At 36.5% G+C, this 20,683-nt stretch overlaps 1 protein-coding gene and 1 non-coding gene across 5 annotated transcripts; both read right to left on the bottom strand.

Annotated features, from left to right (window-relative positions):
- Positions 1 to 1,529: 1,529 nt before the first annotated feature.
- LOC138334219 (uncharacterized) lies at positions 1,530 to 20,513 on the bottom strand. Of its 4 annotated transcripts, none has more exons than XM_069282828.1 (8): positions 20,297 to 20,513; positions 17,686 to 18,685; positions 17,291 to 17,360; positions 14,549 to 15,006; positions 9,412 to 10,514; positions 7,853 to 7,964; positions 5,776 to 5,945; positions 1,530 to 5,159 (listed from the first exon to the last, which is right to left on the bottom strand). In XM_069282828.1, the coding sequence occupies exons 2-8, from the start codon at positions 18,665 to 18,667 to the stop codon at positions 3,297 to 3,299; spliced, it is 4,758 nt and encodes a 1,585-aa protein (XP_069138929.1). In that variant the 5' UTR covers positions 18,668 to 18,685; positions 20,297 to 20,513; the 3' UTR covers positions 1,530 to 3,296. The 4 variants fall into 4 exon arrangements, with proteins under 4 accessions (XP_069138929.1, XP_069138953.1, XP_069138937.1 ...); XM_069282852.1 differs by having other exon boundaries at positions 7,853 to 7,961; positions 20,297 to 20,510; XM_069282836.1 differs by having other exon boundaries at positions 20,384 to 20,459.
- On the bottom strand, positions 19,023 to 19,095 carry Trnat-agu (transfer RNA threonine (anticodon AGU)). The gene has a single exon. It is a non-coding gene; the product is annotated as a tRNA-Thr (tRNA).
- Positions 20,514 to 20,683: the final 170 nt, after the last annotated feature.

Genomic DNA, 20,683 nt, shown 5'->3' with positions numbered 1-20,683 from the left:
TGGTAAACGTCATGATATCTCTTGGGCCTCTTGTTATAGACTGATTTGCTTTTATAATTTGTTTGCATATGATCATTTGTGCTATTGTTGTTAAGATATATTCTAAGTACCTTTTCAATCGTTCTAGGTGTTTATTTGTATAAAGCAAATTGTTGAGTTGAAAATCTGTGGAGAAACTATTAGTGAACTGACATATAGAACTGTACAAACGTTATCAGCTAAAAACCCTCAGTGATCCTGTCTATCATGTATTCACATATTTCTGTAGCTTATAGATCAGTGTGCTTTTCCTTTTGTTTACATCTGATGCCTTTACATTTTCAAGCTTTATGTAGTTTCTTGTAAACTGTCACTGCAAAGTTTTTAAATTATAATTACTTTAACACATATACGTACTTCAAAATAGTACAATGGTACTCCATGGAGATGTAATTTGTCTGCTTGGTAAGGGTTGCCTCAGTTCTACTTTGCTTCAGCAAACATTCCACGCAAAGACAATGCAAGAACAAAGGGTGTGTACAAATACATGCATAGACAAAAACGAAACAATATACAGTGTACCAAAGTAACCAAAGTATTCAGCAAAAAAAAAAAGTTACGATAATAGTTAATGATGTATCATGTATCTCGGTAGTATTTTCTCTTTACCTGAATGATTAGGTAGGGAAAACAACACTGCAATATTTCAGTAATCTTTACAAAGCCACAAACCATTTCAAAAACTTTGGATGTGACCATTTCCCTGTGAACGACATCTTTAAAAAACAACACCAACCAGGTTATACAGGTACGCCACTTTTGTAGCGGATAAAATGAACGATAGCTACTACTTGAAATCGTCTTTCAAGATCAGATAAATTCAATAAAAGTATTTTGGCGGCTTATCCACAGTTTTCGTAACTTTGGGTGTGACCGTTACCCCTAAAGTTGTAAGTGCCGTCTATGTTTCTCCACTAGCAGATATAATGAATAAAATATTTTCTTTCATCATTCATATATTACATATTAGTAAACGGGACGGTTTTGTGACAGCAAAATTTATTCATTTACAACTTTAAACGTTTTATTGAATAAAATGTGACCGATATCCCTGCTGTCGAAAAATATTGTGTCGAGGTGTTTGCATTATCTGAGCTAGTTTGACGATATTTAATAGCTTCATAGAATCTCTAACAATGCACTGTCTTTGACGCACGATAGGTTTAGAAGATGCATTGCTTTTACATAATAATTCCAGCCGATTTTCATCTTGAAGCGGGCGTTTTTTCATTGTTTTTGTGTGTCCGATATCACTTCCGGTGACGTAGGTTGTCCCCATTTTAAGTGTTTGGCTAAGATTTTGTAACATCTCAATCTTGGCTAACGCCTTGGTTTGGATAATGCTACAAACTCTTATAACTCGACTAAGATAACCTGATCTCGATCCAGGTAATACATATGTATATTTTACTAATCTTTGTTAAAATGGAAAATAATAAAATAAAGCATAAGTGAACACTTCTTCTGCGACCATATAACAAAACTTCATATAACATTTACATATTTTAATCAATTTCAACAATATGTTAAATGTGAAGTAACAATCTCATTAAAACAACATGATTTTTAAGAGAAAACTGCCTGAAAGCACACCGTACTATGGAAGCAGGTATAAATGTAGGACTAGGTTAAATTAGGTCAAACAAATATTATTAGGTACACTGTACTTATTTTTTCTTAGTTAAAGCATAAGGGCAAATTAAATACTATATTTTCATATTAAAACTCCAGAAACAAATCAAATTAATTGCTTGATAAATACAACTACATTTAAACTTCGAAAAAATTCAAAAGGGTACAGTTAGGAAATTTTTACAATTAAAAGATTATACATTATATATTCATGTACCCTGTAGGACATAAGAGTGTTTCCTCATATTTGGGGAATAATTAATATCAATTTTATTGTGGTAGAAAATGTAATACCATGCTTTGTTTACACCATACCGTTAAGCATCTTCAGTGTGAATCAATTAAAAAAGATACATATGTGATGTTAACATCTTTACCAACATTGTATCATATTATTATGTTGTAATTTATAAATAACCATAGTTAAACTAAAATCCAATGAGCGCTTGAGGTATGCAAATACGTTTTGCAAAATGTTCAAAGGTATATATATAATAGAAAGAAAATTGGTACATGAATTGAAGTGTTCAAATTCCTTCCAAATCAGGATTGGAAATTTTGTTATCTGATAAAACATCCTCATCAAAAAATTAAGTATTGCATACAAGTGTGATTATGCAATACAATTTAACAAGTTTTCATGTTGATGTGACACCTCAAAATTATACCAATAACAATAATTGTAGTAAACCTGAATTAATACACAAGGATATATCAACTTGAAGACATCCTTAATCTTTAAGCTATTTCCCATCAAAGGCTATTAATGTTATAACAGCATAAGTTGTGTTTACAAATATCTAACGGTATCAATAAATAACAAAATATGTCATTTATTTTTAATTTTCCTGATTGAAGAGTATCTGAACAGCATGATCCTTTTATATATATAGACTAGAAAAACATACTCAGACATTATAATTTCAAAATTAAAAATTGCCTTCCATAATCTTGGAAACCACTTTTACAGAATGTACAGATTAATTGTACTATAATACAATATCTCAATTTTATATACAATAATTACAGAATTTCCCCAAAATATAAAACCTGTGCCAATAACTTTTTGTTTTGTAATAAAAGGAGCCAACAAGCTATCAGACAGAGTTCTATATTAAATATTTCATTGCTGGCGGATCAATCACCACCAACACAATATCTAGTGCATCGGATAGTTTGCACCTTTTGGACTACTGTATAACATGGAATTTTACCACTTATTTTCATGGTTAAGAGGTTAAAATTTGTTTTATGTCAAGAAATAATCATGGTTGGGCGATTATACAGTGATTAAAATTACTGGTATATATATAAAACATCTTTCATCATCTTTTGTTGGTTTTATATTCACGGTTTCACAGCACCCAAGAAAACAAGGAAAGTTTCTATACAACGAATGTTATACAGTAATCAGACAACTTTAACCATCAAATCAGAATCATTCTTTCACAAATCGAATACATAGTACTGCTGTACTGACTCATCAGAAAAAGTTGAATTCATCTCTCATTTACCGGGTCTCAAAAATACCTACTGATCCTTAGGCTTCAACGAAGTCTATGGAGAATTTACAGCATCTTAAAAACACCTACCGACCTTCATCCTCAACTAAGTCTATGGACAATTTACTGCGTCTCAAAAACACCTACGGATCCTTCATCCACACTTGTACTGTTGGCTACAGTCATCACATTAGAGGGTTCAGTTACATCTGTGGCCACACTAGTACTGCCTTGTATTGTAATGTACTCTGATGAATCACCCACCGAAGCTGCATTTGTTATTTCAGCGAGAACCGTTAAATTGTCATGATCCGAGGTAGTAACTACGTGACTGGCACAGTCGTTAACACTAGCATCTGATGTAATAATGTGTAAGGCTGTTTCCTGGCTTTCTGTCAACATCTCACTGTTTTCTGCCGTTGCATTATCCATGGTTGTGGTGTTGGTGTCATCCGTACACTCCGTCATCATCTGTACAAATTCCTGGAATGCATTTTCGTCTGATACAGCTACATGCTGTTCTTCTGCTGCCTGCACTTGCGTTTGGGCTATTTCTCCCTGTACCACATTTTCAGCGTTATTTCCATCTTCTGCTGAAATCTCAACTTTGTACATTTCACCATTTATTTCTACAAAATCTCCTGTGGATAAGTTCATTAACTGATCCTCTGATAGCTGAATGTCTGTTTCCTTGTCTTTTTTAATCTCTGGTACATTCTCTGGCTGAAATGACTTTAATATCTCAGTTTCCATGGTAACAATTTCTGTTTCCATGTCTTCCTCGAGACTTTTAGAGGTTTGCACCTCTTCTACAGTGACTGTTTGAGAGTCGGAGTCTGTTATAACTTCCTGACTCTCCACAATGCCAGGCTGTTCAGCAAGGGCCTGGAGACCTTCAATCGCCTCTGCTGCCTCATGTTGGACAACTGTATTAGACTGGTTCTGCTCCAGGATTATGATGTTGCTATTATTGGGCTGTGGGTTCGACACACAATTAGCAATGTCCTCTATGTTGATAACATTCTGCACCTGAACAGCATTTTTCTCACATGCATCCATCACTATCTGTAACTGTGAATCGTCAGTTGTTGTGGTGACAATATCACCAACGGTGAGAATGTTTTGGACACTATCATCTTTATCTGCCACAGTAGAACTGCTGTCTGTGAGAAAACAACTTGTAGAGCCATCATCTCTCATCACAATTTCTATATTATGTTTTTTCTTCATATGTTGGAAAAGATTTCTACGTTTTGGGTTCATGTATCTACATAATACACAAGAGTAGACATGTGAAGGGGGATTCTGATCTTGGACGTTGTGTTTACGCATGTGCACTAATAAGTTCTTTTTACTCCCAGTCCTGAAATCACAGACGACACACAAATATTCATCTTCCCCTTGATCAGGTAGAATAGACTTGTGCTGAGCATGTAAATGTTTGTATAAATTTAAAAGTTTTGCAAATTTCATGGAACAATGGTTGCAAGCAAATATTTTTTCCTGGCTACTGTAGTCTGTCTTGTAGGGTTTTTTGTCTAACAGAAGTTCTCTGGAATCTGTTGAACCATCGGCTGATAGCTCCTCGAGGGTTCGGCCTTTCTTATGTATGTCAATATTGTGCTGAGACTTCATATGGCGAAGTACATGCTCCTTTTGTGTTCCACGATAAGCACAAAGACCACATTGGAATGGTTTTTCATTTGTGTGTATGAACATATGACGTCTCAGGCGACTCTCACAGTCAGTCACAAAGCTACAGTGCTCACAGTACAACTTCAGCTCCGGACCCTTCCGGTGAAACTTCATATGCTGCTTCAGGTCCTTTTTATTGACAGCCATCGCTCCACATTCATCACAAGCAAATGCACGAAGAGAACCATCCTCAGAGTCCTGGGGTAGATGTCGCCTCTTAATGTGAACCTTAAGGTCAGGATTTTCATTGGCACACACATAGTCACACAGTGGACACTTCACCTTCTTAACCTGAAAAAAAATTTGTGCAAGATCATTACAACCAAACTACAATATCTTGAAATACGCAACATCAGCACATGTTCAACTAATAAAAAGCACATGAATGTGCCTTACTGCTAGGTCTCATCTCAAAATGGTGTTAACAAGAGATATCATAAACAAATTTTGGACAATTTTCACTTCTACAAATAGCACTTGCATTGTATACTATGGAAATGTGATTTTCTACAGTTTTATCAAAATGACCTCTGTAAGACAAAAGTCCTCCATATAAAATTGGGACCAGATGGGTGCAATAAATGGGGAGGCTGCATGACATGAGATGAGAAATATCTAAATTGGACAAAGAAAGTCTTTTGACATTTGTTATTTCATAGAAAGGGTATAAAATTATATTTTAAAATAACACAATATGTCATGCAATTCCCCTCTCCCAATGTCAGGGCGTGATAAAGAGATCAAATCTGTCAATAACCAAAGTCTAACCATCAATCTTTAATAGCCAAGCTCTCAAGGTGATATGCAGTTAAGCTTGTTAACAACTTTTTATCAAACCCTAATCAATTAGTTCTCTTTCCTTTTGATGAAGTTGTGTGTAATCAAATAAAGTATATCCAATACAAACCTCATGTCTGTATTTGACATGCCTCTCCAGATGGATCTTTTGTCTAAATGTCATGAAGCAGTAACTGCACTGGAAATCACGGATGTCATCGTGTATCGCTAGATGTCTCTTCAAATTACTACTGGTTGATGCCTGATAGCCACACTTCTCACAACAATGGGGCTTTTGAGCTAACAACAAGCAAAAGATAAATTACAAACTTAAAACAATTCTATGCTTTTACACACAAAACTCATCACAGACAGCTTCATGAAGATGCAAATTTATTTAAGTACCCAAACTTGAACACTTAATATATCTTTTTTGACTGCACATTCATTACAATATTCCATCGATATGCTGCCAAATACTTTTGTATTCCATGACCAACAATTAATCGAAATAATAAACAATAAAAAATGTCTTAAACACACTACATGTGGATGTATACTGTAGTTATTGATAACAAGAGGCCCATGGGCCTTAGCGGTCACCTGAATTCAGACACAGAATGAAACAAAGACATGCATATAAACACTATAAATATATATTGGCCCATCAGGCCCTTGAAGTCAGTCAGTGATTTTATAAATTTTTAATCTATGAAGATTATTTGGTTCCATCAAATCAGTGAATTCAGGAGAAAGATTTTTGAAATGTTATCCATTTTGACCCCTTTTGGCCCCACCCCTCTCGCCCCTAGGGGTCGGCCAGGACCAATATGGATATGATGTTAAATGCTATCTCAGGTTCTACCAGTTCCAGAATTTCAGAAGAAGATTTTTGAAGTTTTAGCCTATTTGACCGGTTTTGGGACCGCCCCTAAGGCCCCTGGGGATCAGTCATGGAAAATTTGGTAATAAGATTCAATGGCCATCACATAGAGATAATTCTGACTACAATTGACGAATTTCCTATTATAATGACTAAATAATGCTCAAAAATGTGTTTTCCATATAAAAACTTATATGTAGTAAACTTAACCCCCTCCCTAGGGGGAAACCTGAGACCCAAGGGTCATATAATTCACAATTTTCATAAAACACCTTAAGACCTGTCCATCTATGAAGAGTATTTGATTCTACCATTTCCAGTATTTAAGAAGAAGATTTTTAAAGTTTTAGCCTATTTGCCCCTTTCGGCCCCGCCCCTCTGCCCCGAGGGGGTTGACCAGGATATTAAAATGTTATCTCATGCTTATAATTCTAAACAAGTTTGACTCATTTCGTATTAAAATTGAGCAAAAAATGCTCATAAATGTGTTTTCACTATATAAACTATAGTAAACTTGACCCCTTCCCCAGGGGGAAACGTGAGACCCCAGGGTCATATAATTCACAATTTTGGTAAAGGACCTCAAGACCTTTTAATCTATGAAGAGTATGTGATTCTACCATTTCCAGAATTTCAGAAGAAGATTTTTGAAGATATAGCCTATTTGACCCCTTTTGACCCCGCCCCTAAGGCCCCTGGGGTTCAGTCATGGAAAATTGGTTAATAGGATTCAATGGCAATCTCATACTGATAATTCTGACAATATTTGACTCATTTCCTATTACAAATGATCAAATAATACTCAAAAATGTGTTTTCCCTATATAAACTATAGTAAACTTAACCCCCTCCCCAGGGGGAAACCCGAGACCCCAGGGTCATATAATTCACAATTTTTGTAAATGACCTTATGACCTTTCTATCTATGAAGAGTATTTAATTCCATCACATCTGTGAGTGGAGAAGAAGATTTTTGAAATTATAGTCAATTTAACCTCTTTTGGCCCCTCCCATAGCTCCCTGGGGGGTGGGGACCGTACAATTCACAATTTTGATTGGCCTTATGCCTTAGAAGGTTTGTGCAAAATTTCATTGAAATTGCTTCAACAGTTTTTGAGAAGAAGTCGAAAATGTAAATTGTTTACGGACATACGACGCACGACGGACGACGCACGACGGACGACGCACGACGCACGACGGACGACGGACGACGACGGACAAAAGGCGATTAGAATAGGTCACTTGAGACTTCGTCTCAGGTGACCTAAAAAGTAGATAAAAAAAATAGATCCCATGAAGGTGAAGGCCATTCCATCAATACTTACCCATGTGTTTTTTCTTGTGCTTGTACCAGTTGGCTTTTTTTGGTGTTGTATATTCACATACCCCACAGACAAAATCTCCTTCATCATTCAGGCTAAAAGGCACAGTCTCCTTCTCAAAATAAAACAAATCTTGATAATCTACGGACACATTCATTGAACTTGATGCTTTTAGCAAATATTTCTATAATATCAAAATACTTATCAAAGCCAGATTTATTTTATTCATTCAAACACGTTTAATCAATTTTAATTGATAAACTGTTGTTTTGCTTCTATGCATTCAATATTTGACAATTGTGTAAACTGTCCCTTAGGTAACAAGAGATCCCAGACGAATCTTGGCGCCAACCGAAGACTGATCTACGTCTGACAATGGAAAGAGGGAACTTTCTCTGCTTTTCAAACTTTTACTACATGTACATAATACATATGAAATTTCCTACTTTCAGTACATTCTGAGATATATAGCAGTATTATAAAAAAACAATATCAAAATCCAAGATGGTTATCTGTCGGCCATCTTGTTGACCGATTGGTCCCAAAATGAAGTATGCATATAACTAAGGTCATAGGGGAACCTAACTATGAAATTTGAGACAGATCACTTCAATACTTTCTGAGAAATAGTGGTAACAAACTTAAATTAACAAAATCCAAGATGGTGGCCTGTCCGCCATCTTGTAAACCAATTGGTCCCAAAATGCAATATATATGCACAACTAGGGCTCTAAGGTAACTTGCGTATCAAATTTCCCCTTAGTACTTTCTGAGAAATAGCGGTAACAAACTTTTAACTACCACAATCCAAATTGGCAGCTGGTCGGTTATCTTGTTGACAGATTGGTCCCAAAATGCATGCACAACTAGGTGAAGGTCCCTAGGGGAACCTACATATGAAATTTGAGAAAGATCCTTCCAGTACTTTCTGAGAAATAGTAGTAACAAACTTAAACTATAAAAATCGAAGATGGCTGGCTGGCGGCCATCTTGTTTACCAATCAGTCCCAAAATGCAATATGCACAAATAGGGACCTAGGGGAATCTACATAACAAATTTGAGAAAGATCCCTTTAGTAGTGTGTGAGAAATAGCTTTAACAAAAGTTGTTAACGGACGGACGGACGGGCCACAATTTGATTAAAACCACCTCTTCAATACGCTTATGCTATGAAGAGATCTTCATAGCCTATAAGCGTATTGAAGAGCTGGTTTTAATCAGATTGGACGGACCATGGACAACAGGCAATTTGAATAGCCCACCATCTGATGATGGTAGGCTAAAAATACAGCGTACCCAATATAGAGTAATTCCAAAAAATAAATGCTTGATATAACCAGTTCTCATTATAATTAACGTATCAAAAGCAAAGATTCATTTTTCAGTTTGATTTCAATTCTTTTACAGTAAGCAAATACCTGGTATAAAATAAAAGATCCTGTGGACTTGACCATATAAGCACATGTAAAGTACAGGTGATACCTGACTCACATATATTAATATACTAACATATTAACCCCTTCACTGTTGGAGCACTTTAAGAAATGTTATGTCTCATTACCTCAGTCTTATCCTGTTTCACCTTTGGCCTAGTGACCTTGGTGCCTTCAGGAAGATGGACAATGACAAACTCCTGTGCTTTTCCTTCCTCAGTTTGTAACTCCTTGGTCTCCTCTATCCCATCAGGCCGCTGAATGTTGACACGAATCGTCTTCATACGGGATGGCTCCGGCAGTGTTGTTGCTGTTTTCCCTTTTCCAGGCAGGTTGGCAACTCTGCTTGAAATAATTGGTGTCTGTGTTGCGCTTGATGACATATTACTCTTTGTTATATTCCTCATTGCAATTATTTTCTCTGACAATATATTTGCTTCGTCAACTTCATTATGAGAATCTTCGCCTCCAATGAACTGAATTTCTATTTCGTCAGTATCTGTAAACGTCTTGTTGGACAACAGAATCTTGCGTATAATATCCTCATCAACATCCTTCTCTACGTTGGTGACCCTTGTTGCTGTGATTTGGGAATCTTTGGAATTTCCACGTAGTTCATGCACTACATCTTCTAATTTCATCACTTTGTAACCTTCCAAATTATTAACTGCTTCAGCAGTTTGGTTTACTTCAGTCTCTTTACTACCATCTACAGTAGCACTACAATTTTCTGTAGTGGTAGTATTGTTATTCTCTGTGATGGCCGTGCTATCACTCTCCAATGTTCCTGACTCAGCCATTTGTTTGTCAGTATCTGGAGTGTCTGTTACCTCAGTAGCTGTTGTCATAGTTTCGTTGACAGTAGTTTCGCTGATATCTCGGATATTCTCTATTGTAGCTTCTATAACAACAGAATCTTTTCCTTGTTCAGATTCTTCAATTAAATCTTTCACTTGTCCTGTTTCTTCAATTGCTTCGACATCTGATATAATTTGGGCATCAGAGGATGGCGTTATTACAAAATTTGCTCCAGAATTACCCAAGTGGTTTTCTCTCATTAGTAGAGTCATTGTTTGTCGAGCAATATCCTCTATGTTAGCCTCACTGTCAAATTGCTCAGTATTTTCTAGGGAATGCAGGTTTTGGTTCTCGGTATTCACAGCCGAGTCAGGTTCTTCACTCTCAGATTCAGCAATAAAAGTAGCTGTGGTTGTTTCATCTCCTACATGTTCTAAAACAGAATAGAAGTCAATTTGGTCAATATTCAGAAGACTGTCCCTTTCATTTATATTAACAAATTTATATTTTCTGAAAGAGTACAATTCTTTAACAAGATGTAAATTAATTTATTACTGGAAAGCCGTTTAATTATAGGTCAAAGTGATCTTCATTTAGCACACGCCCTCACCCTATGACCAGTTCAATGTCACCACTACTAGTTACCTACAACCATATCAATGTCACCACTTACAGTTACCTCCAACCATATCAATATTACAACTAACAGTTACTTACAACCATATCACTGTCACCACGACAGTTACCTACAGCCATATCAATGTCAACACTAATAGTTACATACAACCATATCAATGTCACCACTACTATTCCGTCTTTGCATATTACAGAGTTAGCTCCCTTGCGGGTAGGTATCGATTGTTACGTCATTATTTTGTGAGCGCAATTTACGTCGTTTTCTCGGAAACGTATGACGTAACGCTCGCAAATACAATGCGTCACAATCAATACCTACCCGCAAGTGCAGATAACTCTGTAATATGCAAATTCGGAATAGTTACCTACAACGATATCAATGTCACCAATAACAGTTACCTACAACCATATCACTGTCACCACTAATAGCTACCTACAACCAGTTCAGTCATCACTAATACTTACCTACAACAAGTTCACAGTCACCACTAACAGTTACCTACAACCAGTTTACAGTCACCACTAACAGTTACCTACAACCAGTTCACAGTCACCTCTAACAGTTACCTACAATCAGTGGACAGTCATCACTAACAGTTACTTACAAACAGTTCACATTCATCACTAACAGTTACCTACAACCAGATCAATGTCACTACTAATAGTTACCTACAACCAGTTCAGTCATCCCTAATACTTACCTACAACAAGTTCACAGTCACCACTAACAGTTACCTACAACCAGTTTACAGTCACCACTAACAGTTACCTACAATCAGTGGACAGTCACCACAAACAGTTACCTACAAACAGTTCACATTCATCACTAACAGTTACTTACAAACAGTTCACATTCACCACTAATAGTTACCTACAACCACATCATTGTCACCACTAATTTACCTACAACCAGTTTACTGTCACCACTAATAGTTACCTACAACCAGTGGACAGTCACCACTAACAGTTACTTACAAACAGTTCACATTCATCACTAACAGTTACCTACAACCAGATCAATGTCACCACAAATAGTTACCTACAACCACATCATTGTCACCATTACTAGTTACCTACAGCCATATCACTGTCACCACTAACAGTTACTTACAAACAGTTCACATTCATCACTAACAGTTACCTACAACCAGATCAATGTCACCACAAATAGTTACCTACAACCACATCATTGTCACCATTACTAGTTACCTACAGCCATATCACTGTCACCACTGATAGTTACCTACAACCATATCAATATCACAACTAACAGTTACCTACAACAATATCACTGTCACTATGACAGTTACCTACAGCCATATCAATGACACCACTAATAGTTACCTACAGCCATATAAATGCCACCACTACTAGTTACCTACAACAATATCACTGCCACCACTAATAGTTACCTATAACCAGTTCAGTCATCACTAATAATTACCTACAACAAGTTCACAGTCAACACTAACAGTTACCTACAACCAGTTCACAGTCACCACTAACAGTTACCTACAACCAGTTCATAGTCACCTCTAACAGTTACCTACAACCAGTGGACATTCATCACTAACAGTTACCTACAACCAGATCAACGTCACCACTAATAGTTACCTACAACCACATCATTGTCACCACTAAGTTACCTACAACCAGTTCACTGTCACCACTAATAGTTACCTACAATCAGTGGACAGTCACCACTAACAATTACCTACAAACAGTTCACATTCATCACTAACTGTAACCTACAACCAGATCAATGTCACTACTAATAGTTACCTACAACCAGATCAATGTCACCACAAATAGATACCTACAACCACATCATTGTCACCACTAAGTTACCTACAACCAGTTCACTGTCACCACTAATAGTTACCTACAACCACATCATTGTCACCACTAAGTTACCTACAACCATATCAATGTTACCACTAATAGTTACCTACAACCAGATCAATGTCACCACAAATAGATACCTACAACCACATCATTGTCACCACTAAGTTACCTACAACCATATCAATGTCACCACTAATAGTTACCTACAACCAGATCAATGTCACCACTAATAGTTACCTACAACCAGATCAATGTCCCCACTAAGTTACCTACAACCAGTTCACTGTCACCACTAATAGTTACCTACAACCAGTTTACAGTCACCACTAACAGTTACCTACAATCAGTGGACAGTCACCACTAACAGTTACCTACAAACAGTTCACATTCATCACTAACAGTTACTTACAAACAGTTCACATTCATCACTAATAGTTACCTACAACCAGATCAATGTCACCACTAATAGTTACCTACAACCAGATCAATGTCCCCACTAAGTTACCTACAACCAGTTCACTGTCACCACTAATAGTTACCTACAACCACATCAATGTCATCACTAACAGTTACCTACAACCAGATCAATGTCACCACAAATAGTTACCTACAACCACATCATTGTCACCATTACTAGTTACCTACAGCCATATCACTGTCACCACTAACAGTTACTTACAAACAGTTCACATTCATCACTAACAGTTACCTACAACCAGATCAATGTCACCACAAATAGTTACCTACAACCACATCATTGTCACCATTACTAGTTACCTACAGCCATATCACTGTCACCACTGATAGTTACCTACAACCATATCAATATCACAACTAACAGTTACCTACAACAATATCACTGTCACTATGACAGTTACCTACAGCCATATCAATGACACCACTAATAGTTACCTACAGCCATATAAATGCCACCACTACTAGTTACCTACAACAATATCACTGCCACCACTAATAGTTACCTATAACCAGTTCAGTCATCACTAATAATTACCTACAACAAGTTCACAGTCAACACTAACAGTTACCTACAACCAGTTCACAGTCACCACTAACAGTTACCTACAACCAGTTCATAGTCACCTCTAACAGTTACCTACAACCAGTGGACATTCATCACTAACAGTTACCTACAACCAGATCAACGTCACCACTAATAGTTACCTACAACCACATCATTGTCACCACTAAGTTACCTACAACCAGTTCACTGTCACCACTAATAGTTACCTACAATCAGTGGACAGTCACCACTAACAATTACCTACAAACAGTTCACATTCATCACTAACTGTAACCTACAACCAGATCAATGTCACTACTAATAGTTACCTACAACCAGATCAATGTCACCACAAATAGATACCTACAACCACATCATTGTCACCACTAAGTTACCTACAACCATATCAATGTCACCACTAATAGTTACCTACAACCAGATCAATGTCACCACTAATAGTTACCTACAACCAGATCAATGTCCCCACTAAGTTACCTACAACCAGTTCACTGTCACCACTAATAGTTACCTACAACCACATCATTGTCACCACTAAGTTACCTACAACCATATCAATGTTACCACTAATAGTTACCTACAACCAGATCAATGTCACCACAAATAGATACCTACAACCACATCATTGTCACCACTAAGTTACCTACAACCATATCAATGTCACCACTAATAGTTACCTACAACCAGATCAATGTCACCACTAATAGTTACCTACAACCAGATCAATGTCCCCACTAAGTTACCTACAACCAGTTCACTGTCACCACTAATAGTTACCTACAACCACATCAATGTCACCACTACTAGTTATCTACAACCAGTTCACTGTTACCACTTATAGTTACCTACAACCATATCAATGACACCACTAATAGTTACCTACAACAAGTTCACTGTCATCACTAATAGTTACCTACAACTAGTTCACTGTCACCACTAATAGTTACCTATGACAAGTTCTCTGTCAGCAGTGACAACCTCCTCCTCAACCCAGTTATTTTCCATTGATTCCATCACCACATCCTGGTGGTCCTCTGTCACTCCTTGGTTTTCTTCTGTTTCAACAGCCCTGTCAACTATGACATCCGTGTTCATATCCTGATGGTCAGTCTTGTCCACCAAAACATCTGGGTTCATATCCTGCTGGTCAGTCCCGTCCACCACAACACCTGGGTTCATATTTTGGTGGTCAGTCCTGTCCACTACAACACCTGGGTTCATATCCTGGTGGTCAGTCCTGCCCACTAGGACACTTAAGTTTGCATCTTGGTGGTCAGTCTGGTCCATTAAAACACCTGTATTATCATCTATGTGGATTGTGCTGGTGTCTTTCTGCTTCAGGTTTCCACTGTAACTTTCATTGTCCCCTTTATGTACCATTACTATAGCAGGCTCTACAATGGTCCTGGAAACAAAACCAGTTTAGTCAGTACACAAATATTCTTATAAGTGTCTTATAGTCTGCCACAGTGACCTGGCATTATGTAAAACAAAAACGTAAACTGACAAGAAATGTCCCACTAAATGATTGACTTGCCAGGGTTAGACTATAAGCATGTTCCCATCAATATGGAATAACATGGTTTGTGTTTACGCCATCCCCATATCTTATTTAAAGAAAATGAAAAGGACCCCACATTTTTCTGAAAGTTCATTCAAATTACATACATTTATATAAAAGTGGACTCCATTTATTCCGAGAAGGACCACATATATGTAACACCCAGTGCAAACCCTGGAATATGCATCAGTAAACTTTCATTTTTAGTCATGGTTAAAATAAGATGGCCACTAATTATATAGTAATCAGTCGGTTTATATTTACTTAAGTTCACAAGGTCCAATAATAACTATTAGTGCAAAGGGCAATAACTCTGTAAATTTCTGTGGAATCAAGCTGATTTTTAAATTATTCCGAGATCTTTCCAATGTTAGGCTACATAAAAAGTTTCATTAAGCTTGATTTATATTTACTCAAGTTATCGCATTCACAAGGTCCAATAGTAATTATTAGTGCAAAGGGCAATAACTCCGTAAATTACTGTTGAATCATGCTGATTTTCAAATTCGTTTTAGATCTTTCTAATGTTAGTCTTCATACAAAGTTTCATTAATTATAAGCTCGGTTTATATTTACTCAAGTTATCGCGTTCACAAGGAAATGTCAACGCACGACGGAAGAGGCACGACGAGGGACAAAAGACTATCGCAATAAGTCCGGTGACCTAAAAAGTTACACAACAGATCTGAATGGTATGAGGAATCATTATACTAATAATGCAATACTTCCTTTTTTCATTTTTTTTTTATGTGCATCAAAGGACCAAACTATACCAGTCTCATTTGTTGCTTCACACAGAGCCTTCAGTTTTGCTATGACAAAGTTCAGGGACGGAATAACTGGATATCACAAGGTATATTACAAGAAACTGAACACTCACACTAATGGACACTGCATGTAAACGTGTGTTACGACAGGACACATGAAATATGTTTGGATACCTGTAGTAAATTTCCGCCAGCGAGTTCTGTAGCTACCCCTGCGGGGGCCCCTTAAACTCTTTAATAAGAGAGTAGTACACTGGACCAGAAACATATATACATAGAGAGTGGTAACTCCTCCAATTTTATGATCGGCAGATGTACCACTGTATGTGCTTAGGGGTTTTTACACAAAACTCTTAAATAGTTGAAAATCAAAGAAAAACTTTGATACGTTGTAAAAGTTCAGTAATTTTCAGATGGTTTGAGTATGATTTTGGATAGAAAAAATAATGTTTTAACATATTAATAAAACAAAATGCACTTCCAGTTTTGAATGCCTGATTTTCGAAAAACCAGGTAAAATTGCTTATTTTCGTGCTTTCAAAAATCATATTAAATAACATCAATCGGGAAAACTGATCACATCAAGCCAATATGATATCATGTTTAAAGTTATATGTGCGGTATTTTTCATACTCACCAATCAAGATGACCTTTTAATATGTTATTCATCACCAAAAATTACATACTTTTTAAAAATTACAGTGCTTTCAATGCATAGGTTTTAATTTTACATGACATTGTACAAATAAGAGCTGAAAATGATTTTTGGCAGTACTGTCAAAAATCATTTATTTACATCAATAGTGAAGTGAAATGAGTACATACGGTGAGACCATGAAGCCAAATTGTGGTCTAGAAGCCAAATTGTGGTCTACAATTTCATTACACATTTTTACAATGTTTTTAGTAATTACATAGTGACTTCTGCAGGTATGCTTTCATTAAAACATATTTAAGCATAAAAACAACAATTTTTCAGTACAAAATTTCTGTGTTATAACTAACGTTTATAAGTCATCTGAAGCCGTTTGAATGATTTTTACAACTTTATTCATCAAAACTTATGGTTTTTAATAAATTAATGATGAAAAAATAGCATGTCAAAATTATCGCCCAGTTACGGCACATATAACTTTAAGCTTTGTGTTGATGCAAAAATATCATGTTTACATTAAAAGAATACACTTAAAAGTAGCTATAGTTAGCAAAGGCAAAAATGCCTATAAACCGGAGGTCCCTCTGCCTGTCAACAAAGACAAAGAAGGAGTTTCCAATCTCTATGTATATATGTTTCTGACTGTACTGACCACTAAATCATGCATACTTTTTCTTACCTTCTTGATTAATAGCTATAGACTTACTCTTTTTCCTTGGCTTTTGACTTGGTTTTTCTCTTTACAGTAGAACTAGTCTTTGGTTTTTCACCATCATCTATAAAAATCATACAAAATGTCAATTATTCTAAGTGAATTTCACTGACATACATGTTAAAGATGTAAAATTTAATCTATCAGATTATCATACCTTTTACTACAAGATATGGCAACCAATGTCTTAAGTTATTATATATATATACATTGATTCTCATGACTTATGAATTCCATAGTGGAAATATTATACATGCATTGCCATATGCAGTGAGCAGGTCACTAACATTTCATGTAATATTGCTCTGCGATAGAAAAAAATTGTAAGATATTAGCATATTGCTGTAGCAGACACAGGGTAAGTTTGGCAAATTAAGTTAAGTTCTTACCAGCAGCACTTTGACGCCGTTTGTTTGCTGGACTAAAATCCATTTCCATATCTTTGAAGCGCCGGTTAGGAACTACACCTCTGCCACTTCTCCTAGGTGAAAAAGTATCATCACTAGGTGCTGTAAGTGTTGTTTTTCCTAGTTCTTTTTCCCCGTCAATTTCCACATCAAATTCTTCATTTATCTTTTTCCTTTTTGTTTCTTGTTTGTCTGTACTGTTATTATGATCATCATTTCGTCTTTTATGGCCTCTCCTGTTAGCAGAATCTTCTGCTGTACTTTCTTTTAATACAGAATTGTCATCGGCTGGTAACAATTCGTATGCTTTCACTTTCCCAGCTTGTTTACTTATCTGTACAGTACCCTCAGACTTGGTGGTCACTTTGGCAGACAAATCATCCTCTTCAATTTGTTGGTTTTTCTGAGCTTTTGTAGGTCTGCCTACCCTTCTCTTAGACTGAGGTTGAGGTTCCTCACAGGAAACAGTGCTCGGGTTATTTTCAGTTGAGTTAACCTCTTTAATTTCTCTGATTGAAGGCTTTTTTGGGTGGGATGCTGCCTTTGATTTAGTATCTGCTACTGGCTTGTTTGCATCCTCTTGCCTGGTTAACCCCCTCCCACTCCTGTCTTTATTTTCATTCTTTTCTATATCCTTTGGTTTTACTGTGTCATTGTTGCCTTGTGAACTTCTTGTTCTTGTAAATTTGATACTAGTATCCTGGGGCTTCAGTGATTTTTTGTTTGGCAATTCATCATTAATCTCTTGTTTGCCCATTCTTCTTGGTGATGATCTTGAATGCACCTCAATATTCTTTCCCTTTCCTGACACATCTGGCATTGTGATGGACTCTGCCTTTCCAGCTCCCCTTGGTGAAGTCTGTCTTGCTTTGATGTCTTGACAATTACGGTCAGACTGTCGTGGAGATGCATTTCTAGTCAATCTTCCCTTAACTTGGGGAGACTGATTCCTTGTAGCAGGCATTGTGTATTACAAACCACACTATAGGAAAGAAAAAACAAAATTTAAAAGCATGTATCATAAATATACCCAGTTTTTTTCTAATTTGGGCTTCAGGGCATACATCGGTCAAGCCCCTATACTATGTTTTCTCCTTTCCAGTTACAATTCAACATTTGTTTATAGGAGCGCTAATATATACATACGTCAATTTTGCGATACCAAATTGAAAATAACATGCATGAAGCAAGATTTAACATGAATTATTCCCACATGCACTTTCCAACTTTTTTTATTGTGTTGTCATGATTTTTGTGATGTCCCAATCACTACAAGGTTATGTGGGTTTACATTTGTAACAGGAGAGGAGAAAATGTAGCGACCAGACCAGGATTCGAACCCAGGACCCTCCGAACACTAGTCGAGTGCTCTACCAACTGAGCTACCTGGTCACCGATGATCGACCCAGTCCAATCCCGCTACACTCCTCCCTCCTTTCTCAAAATCTTTGCCCTTGAAGACATACAAGACCCTTCCAAACACCACCACCATGTGGGTTATTTAGTTGAGCACTAATTCTGTAACAGCTAGCAAGGAGAGGAGAAAATGTGGCTGCCAGACCAGGATTTGAAACCGGGACCCTCCAAACACTAGTTGAGTGCTCTACCGACTGAGCTACCTGGTCGCCGATGATTGACTCAGTCCAATCCCGCTACATATTGATAGAAAATTGCACTTATATTAATTAACCCACAATTTTGGTATCTCAAAACCTGTTATAACAATAATATGCATGTACATCTTAGCTTGATTTGTTTTGATTAAATTCTGAGGTGATCATGACAACTGGCAGGTGCTCAAGTTAATTTTTTAACCTCTGTATACTAATACATGAACATGGATGTGCTTTAAATTAATTATGTATTATTTACTCTTATCAATTATGTATTATTTACTCTATTAATTATGTATTATTCATACTCTATCAGAATTTGGAGAGATTCAGCTATATGAATACAAATCTATTTTAGACTAACTAGCTGCATAGTTATATATCACAACAGTAAGCAGTTTCTGATCAAACTAGGTGCCGGTGTTCTATATAAAAGTATGTGATAAATTATAACATCTCGTTATACATGGTTAATATTGATAATCAGGTTGGGCACAACCTGATAATGAGTACATGGATATATTCGATTTCTAGTACCTGTAATTGTACGGATACACATTTGTTCCTTTATTATATATTAAATCGAAGAGAAAAGAATAAACAGCGGGGTGTCATATTTCAAAACTTTCAAATGCTAATCAAGCTGGTATGTTTATGTTTGATCGAAATGTAAAAAAATTCAACTGACAGGTCATATCATTGCAGTGGCCAGTGTCAATACGTGGACTCTTTATTCAATCTAGATCCAAATATAGATGCTTAACTTCCTTTCACTTATATGGATCACATACTCCAACTATTTATCGATACAAGAAAGTATCGTTGCATTGATTAAGCTATCATGCTTTCAACTCGCGACAGTAAACTTTCCGATATATGCGGAAATCTTCTGTGGGGAGGAAGAAAATTCAATATGGACGACCGATTGTGCTTTCCATGTAAGGAGATTCACAATACGAAGCAGACGCCCTCGTCCTTACCTTGGTATTTTATTCTGCCAACCTTTCGACGTTCACTTACAATGTATTTCAACAAATATCAAACGTTCAACATAGCTGAATTTTCACCTTTTTGCATGCTATCTTCATTATAAGGGACGCGGGAATCGCTGTGTTACTCGATCGGATATGAAGTAAAGCTAAAGCGTGATTTTGATTGGTCAATATCGGGAAACATAATTTGATTTCCTGATTTTCATAGCAGGTGATGGTACTTTTCGGATGTCTTTTTTAAAATGGATAGATACATCTAGTTGACTGAATTGTTTTGCTAAAGCTCACGAATTTCCAGTAAAGGTGAATGATATATATTTACTTCTGATCGGTGTTGTATCAATTTTATACATAGCAAATAAAGTTCCGTCTGAA

Source organism: Argopecten irradians, chromosome 1, assembly GCF_041381155.1.
Source record: "Argopecten irradians isolate NY chromosome 1, Ai_NY, whole genome shotgun sequence".
In the NCBI taxonomy this organism is placed as follows: domain Eukaryota; kingdom Metazoa; phylum Mollusca; class Bivalvia; order Pectinida; family Pectinidae; genus Argopecten; species Argopecten irradians.
This window is presented reverse-complemented; position numbering and strand designations above follow the sequence as displayed.

What these genes read in the sequence shown, in the direction of transcription:
- LOC138334219 (XM_069282828.1), bottom strand. Translation starts at nt 18,667, where the DNA reads ATGCCTGCTACAAGGAATCAGTCTCCCCAAGTTAAGGGAAGATTGACT. An exon ending in GCACAAGAAAAAACACATGG is followed by an intron (nt 5,946 to 7,852) that starts GTAAGTATTGAT and finishes GCTTGTTGTTAG; the next exon opens with CTCAAAAGCCCCATTGTTGT. An exon ending in ATGTCAAATACAGACATGAG is followed by an intron (nt 5,160 to 5,775) that starts GTTTGTATTGGA and finishes ATTTTTTTTCAG; the next exon opens with GTTAAGAAGGTGAAGTGTCC.